The sequence below is a fragment of the Hyperoodon ampullatus genome (assembly GCF_949752795.1).
Source record: "Hyperoodon ampullatus genome assembly, chromosome: 20".
Classification (NCBI taxonomy): Eukaryota; Metazoa; Chordata; class Mammalia; order Artiodactyla; family Ziphiidae; genus Hyperoodon; species Hyperoodon ampullatus.
Window position 1 is genome coordinate 7,554,366 of NC_136933.1, and position 14,910 is coordinate 7,569,275.

The 14,910-nt window shown below is 50.0% G+C and overlaps 1 protein-coding gene across 1 annotated transcript in view; it reads left to right on the forward strand.

Annotated features, from left to right (window-relative positions):
• RAB11FIP1 (RAB11 family interacting protein 1) overlaps positions 1-12,741 on the forward strand; it is a gene marked incomplete at its 5' end in the record, with an annotated part of 30,004 nt that extends 17,263 nt beyond the window's left edge. Inside the window, 2 exons of the mRNA XM_079726470.1 lie at positions 3,328-3,436; positions 9,224-12,741. Coding sequence (XP_079582596.1) covers positions 3,328-3,436; positions 9,224-9,442 — 328 coding nt within the window. The 3' untranslated portion in view covers positions 9,443-12,741. The remainder of the gene's footprint in view (positions 1-3,327; positions 3,437-9,223) is intronic.
• Positions 12,742-14,910: the final 2,169 nt, after the last annotated feature.

The window sequence follows — 14,910 nt, forward strand, 5'->3', positions numbered from 1 at the left end:
AGTACCTAGAACTGGTCTGTCCATCTCAGTGAGATAAGCAGAGCACAGTGGAATGCCCTGGTTTTGTATCAGATTCCGAGTGTCATGGTCTGGGAGCAATACCAGGTTTCGGTGGTGGTACGCGCAGACCGGGGTTTAGTATGTTCTTCCCGTGAATTCCCTTTGAGGCAGGTGCAGTCTCTCCTCCTTGCACTTTGGTGTGGGTTTGCTGGCACAAGAGACCCTTGGTCCACTGTCAAGTGTGACTGGGAGGGTTCTCTGTGTGTTTCCTCTGCGCGTTATCTCACGAGCCGGGTCTCACGAGCTTCTCAGCATGACTCACATTCACAGTCACGATATTCCTGTGTGCTGGGGGTGGGAGAGACTTTTTTTTGAGATTCTGCCTACTTTGATTTCACAGACACACACACACACACACACACACACACACACACACAGTATTCCTCTTCAAAATCTGCCTCTTGCTTTGTAGTGCACCTTTTATGGCTTTGCACTTTTTAGGTGCTTTTTCTTTATCACCAAAAGAGACTCCAGGCTGTTGCTCTACCTGGATCTTTCTGTCTCTATTGCAAGTCCGTTCTGTGGCAGATGTACTTGGTGATAAAATTGTGCCTTTTGCGGATTAAGTATTGGTGTTCCTTCTTTAACTTCTCAAGGTACTGCCCCCAATATAAAAAAGAGTTCCCGCCTTTGGAAAGACTGTACTTTTACATGTCTTTTGCCTCTCATGTTGCATCTGCAACTGACCTGCAGATTTTATTTTGTCCTTTTTGCAGACTGGAAGTGTCTCCAGAGGCTCAGCTCGCACCCAGGCTCCCTCCTTCCACTCGCTCTCCTCTCGTTTTCTCTGCTCTCCCTTCCAGTTCTGGTCAGACACCCGTCCCTTCTATACTGGGGCGTGATTCAGAGACACAGTCCTCTGAGTCTCCTTCTGGCTCCTCCTCTGTCTCCTCCCCTGTAGCGGCCCCCATCTCCACATCCACTCCCATTGAGCGCTGGCCTCCCGCAGACGTGGGTGAGGCCAGTCCTAAAGAACCGCCTTCGCTCCTTGAACCAGAGCTAGAAAAGGAGAGTTTGACACAAGTTCCAAGTCCTGTTCCTTGTGCTGTGGGCTCGCTTTCCAAACAGACACCCATTCCAGTGGGGAAAGGGATGGAAGACTCTCCAGTGGGGAAGACCAGCGCTGATGACCCAGGACAGTCTCTTCGGACACAGCCTGAAGTGGGGCGAGAAGAAGAAGAGCTTCCGGGGTCTCCCCCCAGAAAACGACAAGGCGCCATCCCCCCTTCATCTGTCGAGGCCCTAGAAGTAACATCCGCCACTGCGCTCAGAAGAGGGGGGATGGGCAGCCCTGCCAGGAAGCCCCCGAGGCGGGGAGCCTCGGGCTCTGTGGGTCAATCTGGGTCTCCCGTGGGGGATGCAGATGGGGGTGGCGGGATGAGTCCTGCAGTTAAGGAAGCGGTGCGCCCCGTTCCCGTGGGCAAGTCGGTGCCTCCCCTTGACTCTGCGATGCAGAGACACGAAGAGATGGGTCCGGATGCCTGTGAGGGCAGAAAGGAAATTGAGGGGCTCTCTAGGGAAGAGGCGGGGGAGGAGGCCCCTGTGCTGGTCCGCGGGGACAGAGGTGACCCCCAGGAGGCGACACCACAAGGGGCCGCCCCTGGAAATGCGTGGGACACTGGACACTCCCAGGAGGGCGCGGCTGTGGCTGGACCCCAGCCCGCTGCCCTGGCGCCTCGCCCTCCCCGCCCGTCCTCCAAGGGGAGCTTCTCGGGGGGTCCCGCGCATGCGGCCAGCTCGGGGAGAGACGGTCCCCGTCTCAGGAGTCAGGGAGACGACACCCGGATGGCGCAGAACCAGAGCAAAGCCAGTGACCACGAGGGTCTGCTGTCTGACCCCCTGCACGGCCTTCAGTCCACCTGCGAGGCAAAGCCCCCAGCCCTGGCCCATCTGGACCTGACCCTGCCTTCCATCCCCGAAGTCGCTTCGGAAGACGAGAGAGGAGATCAGCTTGAAGATGACAGAGGGGTGGCCCCGGTGGCAGCTCTGGGAGGAGGGGCTTCTTCCCCGAGCACGTGGCCCGCCCGTGCTGAGCAGGAGAGGGCGCCCGGCGGGGAGGCCGGCGGGTCAGCAGGGCGCCTGCGCGAGCCCAGGCCGGGAGCACCGGGAGCACCCGCCCCCGCTTCTGCAGAGCAGACCACAGCCTTGGCGGTTCAGGAACCACAGTCACCGGGCCCCGGTGACAGCGGGGAGGCAAAACCAGTGGGAGATAGGAGGCCGGGTCAGCCTCCAGCCGCAGCCCTGGATTCCCTTGTGTCCGGCCCCCCCTTTTCTGAGCCCTTTCCTGCCGCACGCTCTTTTCCCACCTGTGCACACTCTGACACCCACCACACCAGTACAGCAGAATCTCAAACAAAAGCAGCAGTCGAGGGCTCCGCGGGTAAAGTGGAAAATTCTGGCAAGAGGAAGCCGCTTCTTCAGGCCTGGGTCTCACCCTCAGACACACAGCCAGTCTCGGCTCAGCCAAGCGCTGCAAGCAGGTCGGCCAAGCACAGGTGAGAGCCGGGGGACGACTGTCCTCGTGAGTGTAAGCCGTGCCCCCTTTGCTTCTTGTCTCCAGACGCCAGGGCTTGCTCACCGCACAGCTGTTCTGACAGTGCGTCCGCCTGTGTTGCCGGAAGGGCTGTGTCCTGGGCCGGGAGCAGCACGAGGCACCCCTGCGTTTGTGGCAAGAACAGAGTAGCAGCTGTCCTCAGAGATAGATTCGGAATTGTTCTGCACGGTCTGATTTGGAGCTCTCCTTGCAGAGAAACACCGGGAGCCGTATCTTATTTCCTAGTCTCGGAAACCAGCTGAGATTGAGCAGGAGAACCCAGCAGTGCGGACAGCTCACTTTAAGCAGCGCCCGATGGGAAGCTGGCCTGTTTGTTCTGAGCTCTTTCCCCCCTCTTGAGGCGCGGAGGGCTCTGCGGGGACTCCCACAGTGGAGTCCTAGGCTGCAGCTGCCTCTGAGAATAGGAGACCGTCTTTAACGTTCTCCTGACGTTGATAACGAGGCCAAGGGTCCTGTGAGAAGGTCAGGACGCGTGGCCGGAAGTGGTGCCTTGTTGGCTTGCGCGTGGCTGCCTCGCGCTGACTGCTTTCCTTTCTGAAGGAACGTTGGCACGTGTGGGACTGCAGGTGTGAGCACGCATGTCCCCCCCGTTCCCCCGTCACCTCTCTCGTTGGCGACCACGTCTGAGAGAGGCAGTCCCTCAGTTCCTCCGGTTCTGCCGTGACGTAAACGTCTAAGGAAACAGCCAAGTGTCCTTTCCCCCTTCTCTTTAGACTTCATCCCGTGAAGCCGATGAACACGGCAGCCACCAAAGTCGCGCTCTCCAGCTCGGGAACTGCCACCATCATCAGTGAGAACTTGGTCAACGAAGCCATGATGAAGGTATGTCTTCTCCAGAAGGAGGCAGGCTAGTTAGGGATCTAGAAAACCCGCTGTCAGAGTCACCATGACATACATCTCCCGGGGCAGCAGGTAACACCAGGGGTGACTTAACCACACGTCTTGGTCTTTGGATGATCTTTGGAAGCCCCTACACTTTCCATGGGATACTTACTTTTCCCCTCATAGTTCTTTGGCTGTCGTTGAATTTTGTTGTGTGTCAAGCAACATGATTGACACCAGTACTCTTTTCTAATGAGAAGAAAATGTCACCCACCCTCCAGCCCATGCAAATCAGATATTCTCATTTTTCCCACGTGTCCTTTGTTATGTTTTGGCAAGAATATAAAATTTTCGCAGTTGGCATTGCACAGATAGACTTTTTTGTAACTTTATTCTGAAGTAATTTCAAACTTTAAAAAAGTTGCAAGAATAGCACAAAGAGCTCCTGTATACTTTCATCCCAATTCACCAACTGTTGACATTTCACCAGATTTGCTTTATCATCCTCACCCTCTCCTACTCTGTTCTCTCTTTGTAGCTGCGTATATATTTTTTTCTGAATTATTTGAGAGTAAGCTGCATACGCCATGCTCCTTTTACCCCTAAATACTTAAGGGTGTAATTCCTAAGAATGAAGGCGTTTATCACAATGAAGAAATTTAACATGGATGCCTCGCTCCTTTCTCATCTGCGGTCCGTATTTCACCTTCACCAGTTTTCCCAGTCGTGCCCTTTCTTGTCTGTCTGTTCTCCGGTCCAGGGTCACTCAGTTATCTCGTCTCGGGAATCTCCCTTATTCTGGAATAGTTCCTTGGCCTCTTTTGTCTTTCAAGACATTGACCTTTTTCAGAGTTTCAGTCAGTCGTTTGGTAGAACTTTCCTCAGTTTGGATTTGTCTGATGTCTCCCTGCGGTTTGGTCGAGGCTGGGCATTCTCGGCAGGAATTAACTAGAGAAATAACGTGCCCTTCCCAGTGCGTTGCGTAAAGAGCCCGTGACACCAGCCTGTCCTGTTAGTGGGGTGTTAACTCTGATGACGTAGGTTAGGTGGTGTCCACTAGGCTCTCCAGTGCAAAGTTGCTAGTTTTCCCCTTTACAGTTAGTAAGAAATGTGTGGGGAATTCATTTCAGACCGTGTAAGCCTCTTGTTCCTTATCAGCCTTCTGCTCGCAGGCCCCTGTGTCCACTAACGAACGTGGTGGTAGCAAAATGATGTTTCTCCACCTCCATCACCTGCGTGGAAACGCTCTGAAATCCTCTTTTTCACTTAGTATCATATCGTAAACACTTTTGCATGTTGCTACTTAATTATTCTGTGAAACGGTTATGCCAGTCTTTACTTACTCCCCGGTTAGTGGATACTTAGCTTGTTTTCTATTTTTCAATATGAATAACACTCGTCAGTAATTTCTCGCATAGAACTTTTCCCTTCTTGTAGGTGATTTCCATAAGCTAAATTTCCAGGAAGACTATTGCTGGATGAGAAGATCTCTGCTCTTTAAAAAGCTTGAGTGGCTAACACGAAAAAACCCAGCTCTTCCCCTTAAAACCAAAACCAGTGCCCCCCAGATGATCTCTTCTGGAGAGTATCTTCATCCTGCCCTTTCTGATTCTAAAATCAGAGGGATTCAGATGTGTTACGTTTCAGACACATGGACAGGAATTTCCTAACCCATCGCTGGGGATCGCAGTTGGGAGACATAAACTTTATTTCTGTTTTACTGCAAGCATCTAGAAGTTTCATTCAGTCATAGATTTTACTGTCCCAGGGACTCCAGGACGTCAAATAGTTTTTGTGTTTTTAAAATAAAACTTTTGCTCACGTCTCCTTCACTCCTGCAAGCGTTTTGTAAGTGCCAGGCGGTGGCTGATACCTCTGGCTCTGTTGCACCTTTGCCTCCAGGCGCTGGACTGAAGGTACACTGAAAGCTGGAGATTTTGGGGTCGAGAGGCTGAGTAGTAATAACGAACTGCTGCTGAAAACAAGTTAGCATCTTCTGGCCATCATGCCTTCTCTTCCCTGTTGCCCATGCTGACGGGGCATCACTGTTAAGCATCATTCGCAAAATGATCAGCTGTAGCCAGAACTGTGTACCTACGGTGTTTTAGCCCAAAGCCTAAAGGTGGACCCTAACTTCGCCAGCTCAGCCTGGCTGGCTCCTGTAGTTGTGTAGAAGGGGCAGCACTTGTCCTCTTGGAGTTAATGATATTTACCGGGAAACTGGGCAAAAGAACAGCATGAAAGGGACCATCACGAAAACTAGAGTCATTTAGCAGCCCCGTCGCCTCTTCCGTTTACTGTGGCATGCAGCTTGGCTCCGAAGAGAAGCAAACACCTAGCTTTCGGGAAGTGAGCAAGACCCCTGGTTCCCATTCTGCTTTACTCTTCAAAGCTCATTTAACCAGGGGCTTATCTCCGGGCCCTGACTGAGAGTAACTTGCCTTAAAACAAAGGCAACGGCTGCTTATTCTACTCATGATTTGTAAGTTCCGCTGCTGCCCCCCTGCCTGGATGCAACAAAGCTGTTGGTCCTGGACCATACCTGGTAACGACTCTGAGTAAACATGGAAAGCTTCCTGGATACGGCTATTGGCCGACCGTAGAATAGACGCTTTGTACTAAGGCATAAACAGTGCTTATAAAAATAACTACTCTTTGGAATGTTGCAAAGTGAGAGAGAGGTTAGGAAAAGAAATCGCATCACTAAAGTTACGAAAAGCCAGCTGAATCATTACTACAATGGCTTTTTTTGTTGTTGTTATTGTTTTAGGGCCGCCATCTTTTATAGATGATTAGAACTAGGAATGTATTATTTATTCAGGTGGCTTCCACACTTCCATTTAAAAATAATACAGCCAACTAGATCCAAAAATTATCTGTCATATTGTATGGGAACAGTTGGATACAAATTTGAATGTACGTCATTATTGGTACAGCTATGAGGGAAAAATCCAATGTAAAAATCCTGGAAGGAAATGTGTGACACTGGGCACTATTGTTTCTTGAATTAATGGGTATTTTCTTTGCACCTCTTCCTCTCCATGGCCATTACTCACTTTCTGTTATTGCTGGATTGCTTTTTAATTTTTTTAGTCATCACATGAATAGGAACTTCTAATGATTTCAAAGTCCTGCATAGTTTCCTCTTTAGATTACAGAATCCAAATCGAAGAGCTGTTTGACAGTTTGTAGGAAGTACCTTAAGTGTGCATGCCTTTTCAGTCCTATTTATTTGTCTTAAGGAAACATTTAGGGATATGACCAAAGATTTATGGTCACACATTTAAATAAATGTTATTATATAGTTGTGAAAATCGAAGCCAACCTAAATATCCAACAACAGAGAGATGGTTAAAATATAATGAAATTTAAAACATCCATTTAGGACTTCCCTGGTGGTGCAGTGGTTAAGAATCCGCCTGCCAATGCAGGGGACACGCGTTCGAGCCCTGGTACGGGAAGATTGGTCCGCAGAGCAACTAAGCCCGTGCGCCACAATTACTGAGCCTGCGCTCTAGGGCCTGCGAGCCACAACTACTGAGGCTGCATTCCTAAAGCCCGTGCCCCACAACAAGAGAAGCCACCACAATGAGAAGCCCACGCACCACAACAAAAAGTAGCCCCCACTCGCCACAACTAGAGAAAGCCCGTGCACAGCAACCAAGACGCAACACAGCTGAAAATAAATAAATAAATAAAATTAAACAAAGAAAATCCATTTAAAAAGCAATTTTTCTAAAGTTTAATGGTGGGAAAATGCTCACAAAATAATAATTTTCAAAAGCTATAAAACTCGATTTTGTATGATGCTAAAGTTGTAAAACATATCATAAAGAAAACCCAGGAAGGGAATTCCCTGGCAGTCCAGTGGTTAGGACTTGACAGTTTCATTGCCGGGGCCCTGGGTTCAATCCCTGGTCAGGGAGCTAAGATCCCACAAGCCGTGCAGTGTGACAAACAAACACATAAAAACAAATAAACCAAACCAAATAAAAAACAACAACAAAAAAAACCCCACAAACCAAACCAAACAAAACAAAAAAACAGGAAGAATAAGAAAGAAAGAGACCCCAATGTTAGGTGTTGGAGTTATGGGTAATAATTTTTTCCCTTTTCTGGATTTGAGATTTTCTATGATAAGTAAATATTCCTTTTATGATTCAAAACAAAATCCTGTCATTTGAGGGGGAAATTAGTTTTAATTCATCTCCGGGGTCTGGTTCAGAGGTTACTCCATCTTCGAAGCTTGTCCTGATCGCCCATGTAGCAATGGTCTCTTGTTTGTTCAGCAGCTGGAGCATGTCATATTTCTCTGGACCCCGACACTCAGGTGAAGCCCCAGGTGTGTCAGACATTGTGGGGACCTGGCCCCTCCTCTCGAGGAGCACCTGCGTGCTCTTCCCTCCAGGTGTCAACTGCTGCTTCTTTCTCTCTCCCAAACTCTCTTGCAGAGCATCTTATGTAATCAATATTTTTAAATAAATATAATCCTTCTGTGACAGAGGTATAATCTAAAACCCCTTGAGGATGTATTCTTGGCTATTGTTTACAAAGGCTACTTTTTTCCTTGATAGGATATGTAAACAGACACACCCTATTTGAAAGTGTCAGACATGTTTCTAAGCTAGTGTTGCCATCATCACGCTGTTCTTTGTAGCCAGGACAAGAGGGACGGGATTTCTTTCAGGATTCTGGCCAGTGTGCAGGCAGCTTGCGTCACTGGACTGAACAGGGCCTTCTCTTGTGTTGTGTCAGGGTTGACCCTGCTCTTGACGTAGCTGCTTCTTGAAGCAGGTGGTTCTGAGCCTTCCTCGGTGAAACTGTTAGACCCTCACGACAGTGAAACCGTGATTACCTCAGAGTTCCGCCGGCAAAACTGTCTTGAGGTTGCCCCATGACCTCGTCTCTTTAAACTTATGAATCTGAGCCACAGATTTCAGGAAAAGTTAGCTTTGGGGTTTTTTCCCCCTCTCACTAGAGACTTGGTACAGTGTGTTACTTTATATAATCCTTATCTTGCGTTTCCTCGTGGCTGGGGCCTGGGCAGTTTGCAGTCAGCCACCAGTCATCCCAGATTGTAAATGTAACTCCGCGGGGCTCCCGCTCTGGTCAGGACGGGGCCGCTCAGCCACTGTACCCAGAGGGGGCGCCATCGATGGCTGTGATGGTGGCCCTTGGCTTTGACTCTGCATAGTTTTGGGGAATGACTTACAGTGGGGTCTCCCAGTGCACCCTCCTAATCACCAGATCTCCTGAGCACAGCCGAGGCAGTAGCAGACCTTCTGGGATGAGCGGCCACACGTTGCCTTGGGAGGACAGTGTGGCCTCCTGCACCGTCTGCCACTAGGGTTTCTTCACAGGTCACCTTAGATTGGGGCTCAGCTCCACTTTGATATCTGGTTGTGCCAGCTCCAGGGTTCACAGGCCACCAGTCATTACATCTCTAAACCCCAAGCCCAGAGTCTAGTCCGGGGGTCTGCAGCCTGTGAGCTGGGTACGGTTTGTACATTTTTAATAGGTCATAAAACAAAACACCAAACCAAACCACAAAGACGAACATGCAGCCAAGGCCACCTGTGGCCTGCACAGCCTGAAATACTAACTCTTTGACCCTTTCACAGAAAAGTTCATCCGTCATCAGTTTTCCACCGAAATCAAAAACGAATTCCCAGGAGACTCAGATCACAGACTCAGTCACTAAAAGCTACCTCTTTTGTATTTCTTTAAGATGTTTGACTCCTTGACTGACTTTATCACTTTTCTCCCCACCCCCTCCCCTCTCCAAAGAAATACAAGCCCTCGGAACCCGAGTTTGCTTATGCACAGCTGACCCACGACGAGCTGATCCAGCTTGTCCTCAAACAGAAGGAAACGATAAGCAAGAAGGAGTGTCAGGTGCGCCAGCTGGAAGACTACATCGACAACCTGCTGGTCAGGGTCATGGAAGAGACCCCCAGCATCCTCCGGGTGCCTTCTCAGGTCGGCAAAAAAGCAGGAAAAATGTGAATCACTTGCCTCCGGCACTGAGACTTTTGTGTGAGTTTGTTTCCGCCTGCTCCCAAGGCCGAGGTGTGCCTGAGAGCCCCAGGGTCCAGGCTCCACATCGCTCTCTCCCTCAAGCCTTATCTGGCAAGAGTCAATCCCACCCACAGAAGCCAGGTTAATTATTACAATGAATCTTTTATTGGACATTCCCAGGGTTTTATTTTTAAATGCCACTGTGCCTTTAACCAAGTTGTAAATATTTTATGCCTGACCGGAGACGTGGTCATTAGATCTGATCCTGGCCCAGAGGTTCAGATGGCGCTGGGGGTATTAATGTATTTTTAACATTGGGGTTTTCTTTCTTTAACATTGAGATTTTAAAGTACGTCTCCCGGGCTTCCCCGGTGGCACGGTGGTTGAGAATCCGCCTGCTAATGCGGGGGACACGGGTTCGTGCCCTGGTCTGGGAAGATCCCACATGCCGCGGAGCAACTAGGCCCGTGAGCCACAACTACTGAGCCTGCGCGTCTGGAGCCTGTGCTCCGCAGCAAGAGAGGCCGTGATAGTGAGAGGCCCGCGCACCGCGATGAAGAGTGGCCCCCGCTTGCCGCAACTAGAGAAAGCCCTCGCACAGAAACGAAGATCCAACACAGCCAAAAATAAATAAATAAATTAAAAAAAAAAAAAAAAAGATACCACACACACAAAAAAAGCCAATAGGACTAGGAGGGAGAAACCATACCTTGGGGAAAAAAATCTTTAAAAAATAAAAAAATAAATAAAGTACGTCTCCCCCAGTCATTAAAGCTTAGGGTGAGATGACAAGGACCAGGCAATTGGTGCGGTGTTGCACATACTTTCTTGGCTTTTGAGTAGCTCAGCTGTGGCGTTTTGGCTGCAGATGCTGTTTTGATACTGTGTAAACCTACCCAGCTCCTCGGACTTGGTCCTTTGTTGTCGACTGGAGCAAAGGGGCTTAGGGTGCGCCTCCGAGTGTGCCTCTGAGATTTGGAACAACTGCCTTTTCCAAACATCAGCCTCCACTACTCTGTAGCCTTAAAGTGTGCTCTTTATCATCCAAGAGGGGCTGTGTGTGGAGGTACGGAAAGTAGGCCAGGGGAACTAGAATCCCTGTGCACGGGGGCAGTTGGTCAGAATCCCTCCTCTGTGATCGCAGGGTCCCTGCTGGCTGGAGTGACCGAGTCAGTGCCTTGATTAGGGATCGGGGGACCCAAGCACTTGCTAAAACAGTCCCACCAGGTACAGAGCGACTGCAGCGGCATCCGCTGGCCGTCTCCCATGTGCCGTCGCTTGGCTCCCTGGTTCCCTTGGCAGCTCTTCTTGGCATTTCCCTCCCCCACCCCTTGTTATAAAATTGTAAAGAGCAAGATGATACCTATTTTTAGACGGCCGTATTTTTAAAACTAGATTAACATACTTTTTTTTTTTTAAACTAGGACACTTGCCCCCTTCTCAACTAATAGCACCAGTTCAGAGTCTTCAGGTAATTTCGTTGTTAGTAACCTGATATTGGAATTGGAATGTTTTCTGTATCACTCATTTTTTTCTCCCAGTTGTGACAGAATCTCATCAAATCCCAACATCTCTCCTGGGGGAAGAATGTCACAGGCCAAGTGGGTGGGCAGGGGTTGAGATGAGAGCGGTTATTAAATGGAACGCTCTTCTATGTTCATTCTTGTTATATTGAAGTTAAGAGGCAAGGTGATTGGCAGCGGAATCCCTTTTCAGGGTCACGTTTGCTGCCACGTTGGTTAATATCAGAGCACTTTAATCTGAAGGATGATACTGTAACTTGATTTAGCTAATTTGCTCTTAATTATCGATAGCTCTTTTATTTAATACCCTCCTACAGTACTGGGGACCACTGTAAACTTCTCAGATGACTTGTATTTTTGTAGTGCTATGAGATTTATGTGCATCCCTATAAAGAGAACTGGATATTCGCTTGAACTCTGCAAATGCACGTGTATATATTTGTTCTGCAATGTTTTTTACTTGATGTCAATGTACTTTGACGGTGCGCTGGGTGGCGGGAGCGCTGAGTGGTTCCCCTCGGAAGAGCCGCTGTGGAGACCCGCATGCTTCCCGAGAGCTGGTTGTTGCCGAAAGGTCTGCGGCTAGGACCTCGGGGATGGGACCCGGTCTCTGTTTGAGAGGAACGTCTGGGTGGAGGTGCAAATTCCTCTGCTCTGTATGCCACTCGAGAACTCTGGAGAATGAAGGACAATCTACTTCAAGGGTGTCTGGTTTCTACCACTGCTGGGAAAAAAATTCCACAGGTAGCATTCCTGCACCTCTCAAGGTCACCGGTTAACACCTGTCCTTGAGGACTCTGCTGTGAGGGAGAACTCAGCTAGGAAAGCTGGAGCCTGCTCTGAGCTGTTCGCAGGGGCAGGTGGACTGGAGGGCTGGAGCTCCTGCAGCCGGCGTGGGTCTGAGGGCTTACACCCAGCCGTCTATACCAGGAGAGCCTGAATTGGCCTCTAGCTGCTGAAAGTGCTCACCAAACTGACAGGCCCTAGAGGAGGCCGTGCTCTGCAGAAGCAGCTCTTTCTTGGCCTTGCCTGGCTGACCCCCCGGAAGACCAGTCAGTACTTCAGGGAAGCATCCAATGAAATACCAAACACCTTGCGATGGACTTCAGTGGGAGGTCAGCGTCCGGAAAAAAATGTCAACCCTTTGCCCGGGTGTTTCATATCATCTCAGTCCTTGGACTTTGACAGATGTCCTGTCCACCCCTTTTATTTCCTGTGTGTCGGCCTCCCCGGGTGACGGAATGAAGGAGCAGGAAAGGCTGTCCTTTGCCACACAAACAGTGTTGACCCTGAGTGGAGGGTGCGTGCGTGGTGAGTGGGATACGTGTGTGGTTTCCAGCTCTGCTAACTAACAGTGGGGGCCCGGAAGGGCCCAGAGGGAGGAGGGTCCACGACACTCAGCCACCTGCCGGACTGAAGGCCAGAGGCAACCTGATGTTAAGTTAGGCACCATCTTCCCTCCCTGGGCCCCTTCTTTTTTAGAACTGTTAACTAATGGTCCCTCAAGGCTGGAGGATCTGTTGCCTTAGGCGGGCGGAGAGCTTAACCTCCACACCACCCTCAACCCTGTGGTTTCTCAGTACCTATCATGTGAGCTGCTAACTTGACCTCTTCCTCCCTCTGACTTGAAAGTTCACCCAGCATCTTTGGATTACAGAATTCTTATTTCCTGCTTTGGTACTTCGGGAATTTTGAATTTCTTTGCTTTTGTTTTTAAGAAGTAACCTAAAATTTCCTACAACACTAAATAAAATGGCACTACCTTTCAAAGATTTGTGTCTGTGGTGTCGTACGGGCGCAATAAGAATTTCTTCTGTCTTCTTGGAAAACCTTTCTTGGGGGTGTGACCGGCGTTTCTCACCCCATGAGGGTCTCTTGCCTGGATTCCTGCTGCTGCCACACTGTCTGGTGCCCAGGGGTCCCAATGCCCTTTCTCCTCCAGAGGTTGGGATGTCTCTGACCCGTCCCTATGACATACCCCGTATTTTGGCCTGGAAGGGACTATGGTGTTTACCAGATGAAGATCATTTGAATTTCCTGTCCCTAGTGCTGCAGGCTGCCACCTTTTCCTCGGCAGTGGTTGCCTTCAGCTAATCACATGAACAAGGCCACTTTCTTGATTCCCTCCCGCATGCCACCCCCTACCTCCTCACCCCTGCCCCACTGATTTCCCAGAGAGTGACATCTTGACCTTTGGAGCATGAGTTGAATTCACACTGGGTTCAGGAATGCCCAGATCAGTACCAGATCTAGGTTCCTGGTTCCATCAACTGAGTTCATTCATTTCTCAGTAAAGGGAATTCTGGCTGTAAAGGACTCTTCTCCTGAGCTCATTCTACCAATCTCCCACCCTTTCCTGATGAGGTGAGAGGTCTGCCTGCCTCAACCAAGGGTCGCAACCTCTCAAAAGGGAGGAGATGCTCTTTCTTAGAGATGAAAGTCACACTGTAGAGGCACAGAGGCAGGCAGCACCCGTGAAGCCCCTGGGTGGGCTGGGGGGAGCTACCTGAAGGCTTCCCTGGTTTGGGTGAGGGGCCTGGTTACCCAGCCAGATGTGGACGGCGGGGCCACCACATACAGTGATACAAAAGCGGCTTCTCTTGACACAACAGCCTCCCAGGTTTGCTTCAAACAGCCCTCCACGGAGAGTCTCGAAGTAATGTTTACACAAATGTGACCCCCAACTCTCCCCCAAGATTCATTTCCCTTGCTTTTGGAGGGGGCACCGTGCCCACCTCCCCATAGAAAGTGTCATTTACAGGGTACAGTTACCGCCGTGACCGTGGCCAAAGCGCTGGCAGCATGCGCTCCCCTAGCCCTTGGACCCCATCTCGAAGCCGATGGAGCCCGTGCCCTGGCCTTCTCTTCGGGGGTGTCATCTTTTGGCTTCTGCAGGCTTCCCCTCCTGAGAAGGTGGGTGCAATCACTTCCCATTTAAGATCAAAACTGGCTTAGCTGAACTCTGTGGGACCAGCGGATCCCAAAGCCACAGAATCTCCTGAGGGAGGATGTCCTCACTTAGCCTTTTGACGTTTGACTCTTACACACCTGTATCCCAAGCCCTGGAAATAGTGACCCTGGTGACACTGACAAGCCCTCAGAGCTGAGAGAAAGCTGCTTCATTCTTGCGTATCAACTGCTCACTTCAGGCTGAAACTTGGTCACAAAAGGAAGGCCTGTTTATTGAGTTCCTGCTTATTTACTAAGCGCTGCTGAGTACTATTTCCAATTCTCAAGGTAGATAATATCTTCATTATGCAGATGAGGAAATGGAGACTTTCAGAGGCATCAGAACTTAAGTTTGCCTGGGGTCCCACAGCAGGTAAAGAAAGGATTTGAATTCCTCACCTGTCCAACCTGGGGTTCTAGAACAAGCGTCAACAAACTTATGGCTTCGCTTTTGTTCATGTAACCCTCAAGCCAAGGAATTTTTCCTGGGAGTTCCCTGGCGGTCCAGGAGTTAGGACTCTGCGCTTTCACTGCTGCGGCACCGGGTTCAACCCCTGGTCAGGGAACTAAGACCTCACAAGCCTCCCACAAGCTGTATGCGGTACAGCCAAGACAAACAAAAAAATATGATGGGGCTTCCCTGGTGGCGCAGGGGTTGAGAGTCCGCCTGCCGATGCAGGGGACACGCGTTCGTGCCCCGGTCCGGGAAGATCCGACATGCCACGGAGCGGCTGGACCCGTGAGCCATGGCCGCTGAGCCTGCGCGGCTGGAGCCTGTGCTCCGCAACGGGAGAGGCCACAACAGTGAGAGGCCCGTGTACCGCAAACAAACAAACAAACAAACACAATGATTTTTCCTTTTTTTTTTTTTAATGTGGGATGAACAAGTGGCCGGAATGATGACCACACTCAACAACACCGCACTGAACACTGGAGATTTTTACATTTTAACAGTTAAAGAATCAAAATAATATTTCATGACAC